The following is a 3,286-nucleotide window of genomic DNA, read 5'->3' as shown; positions in this document are numbered from 1 at the left end:
CGAGGGGTGTGACCCCCACCCACGACAGGCCGGGTCCGGGTGGGCAGTGGATGAATGGGTGCGAGGCTGTGCCGTGCGTGGGGACGGGCACTGCCACCTCCTGACAGCCGGGTCTTTGTCCCCATTGTCACYACATCCTCCTCCTCCTCCTCCCTCCCMCCCAGGACCCCACCAGCAGCAGGGCTGTGGGGACAGCGGGTGGCACTCAGTGCTGGGGACACCCAGGGGTGGCACCGAGGGCCTGCAGGACAGCGGGTGATGGGGGAGAGTGGGGGCTGGAGGAGCCGGGTGGGAGCAGCGCTGGGGGAGGCGGGGGGTTCTTCCTCCTCCCCTTCCTCCTCCTCCTCCTCCTCCTCCTCTCCTCCTCCTCGCTGCGTGCTTGGCCGCCTGCCCCACATCTGGCCCCACTTAGGGCTGTCCCCTGCAGCACAGCGGTGGCCGTGCCAGGGTGGGGTGGCAGCGTGGGGGGGCTCGAGGGGGCCACCCCTGCTCCAGACACCCCTTTGGTGCCCTGCTGGGTGGCCCYAGGCTGCTGTCCCCAGGGTTCCTTGGTGGGGACAGAGCGCTGGGATCCCGCCATGGCATGTGAACAGTGTCCCCAGGATTGTGTCCCCCGCTCCAGAATGGGCCTGGGGGACACGGGGGTGTTTGTAGGGCGGTGTTCAGGACTGGGTGGGATTGGGGGTGGCTGGGTTTGGGGTTGAGATGAGGGGAGTGTGATCATGGAGAGATCTGTGGGTGTGTTTTAGGACTGTGGGTAGGTTTGTGGGTTTGTGTGTTGGGGGATCTGCTGTGTGGCCATGGAGGGGTTTAGGGGGTCTGGTGTGGGGTGATGGGGGTGTTGGGGGGTCTGGTTCAAGCCCATGGGTGGGTTTGGGGCTCCTGACTCGCGGTTGTGGGTGGGACCATGGGGACTGGGCTGGGCGGGTTCAAAGGGGTCTGCCTTGGAGCTGTGGGTGGGTTTGGGGGCTCCTRACTCGGGGTTCCGGGTGGGATTGGGAGTCTGAGGCTCACCCAGAGYGAGGACGGGGCCCTGCACCCCCCGTTTTGGACCGAAGCACAACAGGGTGTCCCCCCGTGCTGACCCCCCTTTCCCCAGCAGAGGCTCTCCCCTCGCCCACCCTGCGGGACTCGGGCCGCCCCCGCCGTCCCCCCCTGCACCCCGCGGCTTTCTCAGGTGGGTCCCTCCCCAAACCCTCTGATGGGGGGCGCAGAGGGGCGGGCGCCCCCTCCTCACCGGCCGTGCCTCCTCCTCACCGGCCGTGCCTCCTCCTCACCGGCCGTGCCCCCGCTGTCCCCGCAGGGTGCCTCAACTGCAGCCGTGTCGGGGAGCTCTCAGCCCGGCTCGCCACCCTCGAGGCACAGGCAAGTCCCGCTTTGGGGTCCCCCCGCGCCCCCCGAGGGGACGGGAGCCCTGGAGGGGGTGTCACCCTGTGTCCCCCGCTGTCACCCACCCGCGCTGTGTCTTTGGCAGGTGGCCCGGCTGGCGGTGGCCGAGCCCCCCGCCCCAGCAGCGCCCAAAGGCGGCAGCGCCCCGGGCAGGGGACCCCAGGCCGGGCAGCTCTGGGGGTCTCCGGCCGCCCGCGGGAGCCCCGGGGATGACGGTAAGGCATGGTGACAGCGACAGTGGCACCTGGCAGCACCCCGGGGCTGGGAACGCGCATGGCTGGTGTCCATATTTTGGGGTGCAGCGCCCCTCGCTTTGGGGGAGCTGTACCCAGGGGTGACACGGAGCCACCCGCGGGGACAGAGCAGCTCTGGGCAGGGGATGACTGATGGTGGGGACCCCGAGGGGCTGTCCCCAGGGTGTCCCCCCACATCAGGGTGYTGCTCTGCCACAGGGACACCCGGCTGGAGGGGCCCCCCCGGCCCCAAAGGTGACACGGGAGGACGGGGACCCTCGGGGATTCCTGGAGTGAAGGGTCCGGTGGGGCCGCCAGGTGAGGTGAGGGGGGACAGTTTGGGGGTCAAGCCTCCCCTGTCCCAGTGGGGCAGGGCCTGGGGGTCCATCTGGGAGCTCGGAGGGGCTCCAGCCCTGCACAGCTTTGGGCACCCCCCGACCTTCACCCCCTGTTCCTCCCCGCAGGTCCCCCCGGTCCCCCGGGACCCCCCGGCCGAGATGGAGCCAGGGGGGTCCCCGGAGAGAAGGGATCCCCCGGGCCCCCCGGCCCCCCGGGCCCCCCAGCCCCTGTGGGGCCGGCGATTCCCCGCCTGGCTGAGCCCGGTAAGGGGGATTGGGGTGGGGGACCCTCCCAGCATGACCCCAAGAATGGGGTTGGGGCGGGACTGGGGCAGAGAGGGGCTGGGGGCTCTGGGAATAGCCCGGGCTGGGGGTGGTGGGGGGACCCCTGGTTGTTATTGGGGTCCCAGGGATGAAATGGGGGGTTACAGGCAGCACTGGAGTCCCCCTGGTTGTCATTGGGGTCCAAGGATTGAGGTGGGGGGCACTGGCCAGCACTGGGGACCCCCCACCATTATTGGGGTTCAGGGATGAAGTGTGAGGCTCTGGCCAGCACTGAGGGACCTTCTACCATTATTGGGGTCCCAGGGTTGAGGTTTGGGTTTGGGGAATCTGATGTGGGGTCATGGGGGGGGTGTGGGGTCTGGTGTGGGGTAATGGGGGTTTTGAGGGGCAGCACTGGGGACCCCCAGGCCGTCATTGGGGTGACAGGGACAAGGCACGGGGGAGAGCAGAGGAGGGGAACGGGGTCCCCTGAGAGCTGTCAGGGACCTGACCCCGAACGCCCCCCTCCATTCCCCGCAGGGGACCCCCTCCTGTCCAACACCTTCACCGAAGCCACCAGGAGCATCGTGGGTCCCGTGGGACCCCCYGGCCCCGTGGGGCCCATGGGTGAGAGCGTCCCCCTCCCTCCCCCYCTTTGTCACCCCACACCRCTTTGGGGCYGCCCCAKTYKGGGKTKRRSCSKKKYCCCCCTCTCTCCYTACAGGTCCYCCCGGTCCCCCCGGTCCCATCGGYCCCCCCGGCCCCCCAGGACCCGAGGTGAGCGCGGRGTGGGGGGCACAGGGCGGGCTGGGCCCCGCTGTCCCCTCCCCAGGCTGATGTCCCCTCCTTGTCCCCGCACAGGGCAGAGCCGGAGTGCCCGGAGCCGCCGGGCCCCGCGGGGACAAAGGGGACAGGGTGAGTGACCCCGACCCCACTGTGGGGAGGGGCGGGGAGGCCACCCCTGCTCCTGATACCCYGATTGTCCCCAGGGTCCCTCGGTGGGGACAGCGGGGCTGGGACCCTGTGGGGACCAAAGCCACCTCCAGAATGGGGCTGGAGGCT

At 70.2% G+C, this 3,286-nt stretch overlaps 1 protein-coding gene across 1 annotated transcript in view; it reads left to right on the top strand.

Moving 5' to 3' along the window:
• The window catches only part of EMID1 (EMI domain containing 1), a gene marked incomplete at its 5' end in the record, with an annotated part of 14,756 nt that overhangs the window by 3,238 nt on the left and 8,232 nt on the right, over positions 1-3,286 (top strand). Inside the window, 8 exons of the mRNA XM_057385432.1 lie at positions 1,100-1,177; positions 1,304-1,365; positions 1,475-1,604; positions 1,842-1,940; positions 2,087-2,224; positions 2,765-2,902; positions 2,949-3,001; positions 3,086-3,139. Coding sequence (XP_057241415.1) covers positions 1,100-1,177; positions 1,304-1,365; positions 1,475-1,604; positions 1,842-1,940; positions 2,087-2,224; positions 2,765-2,902; positions 2,949-3,001; positions 3,086-3,139 — 752 coding nt within the window. The remainder of the gene's footprint in view (positions 1-1,099; positions 1,178-1,303; positions 1,366-1,474; positions 1,605-1,841; positions 1,941-2,086; positions 2,225-2,764; positions 2,903-2,948; positions 3,002-3,085; positions 3,140-3,286) is intronic.

The sequence above is a fragment of the Malurus melanocephalus genome, unplaced genomic scaffold (assembly GCF_030028575.1).
Source record: "Malurus melanocephalus ecotype Western Australia unplaced genomic scaffold, MMel_1.1 scaffold_825, whole genome shotgun sequence".
Taxonomy (NCBI): Eukaryota; Metazoa; Chordata; class Aves; order Passeriformes; family Maluridae; genus Malurus; species Malurus melanocephalus.
This window is presented reverse-complemented; position numbering and strand designations above follow the sequence as displayed.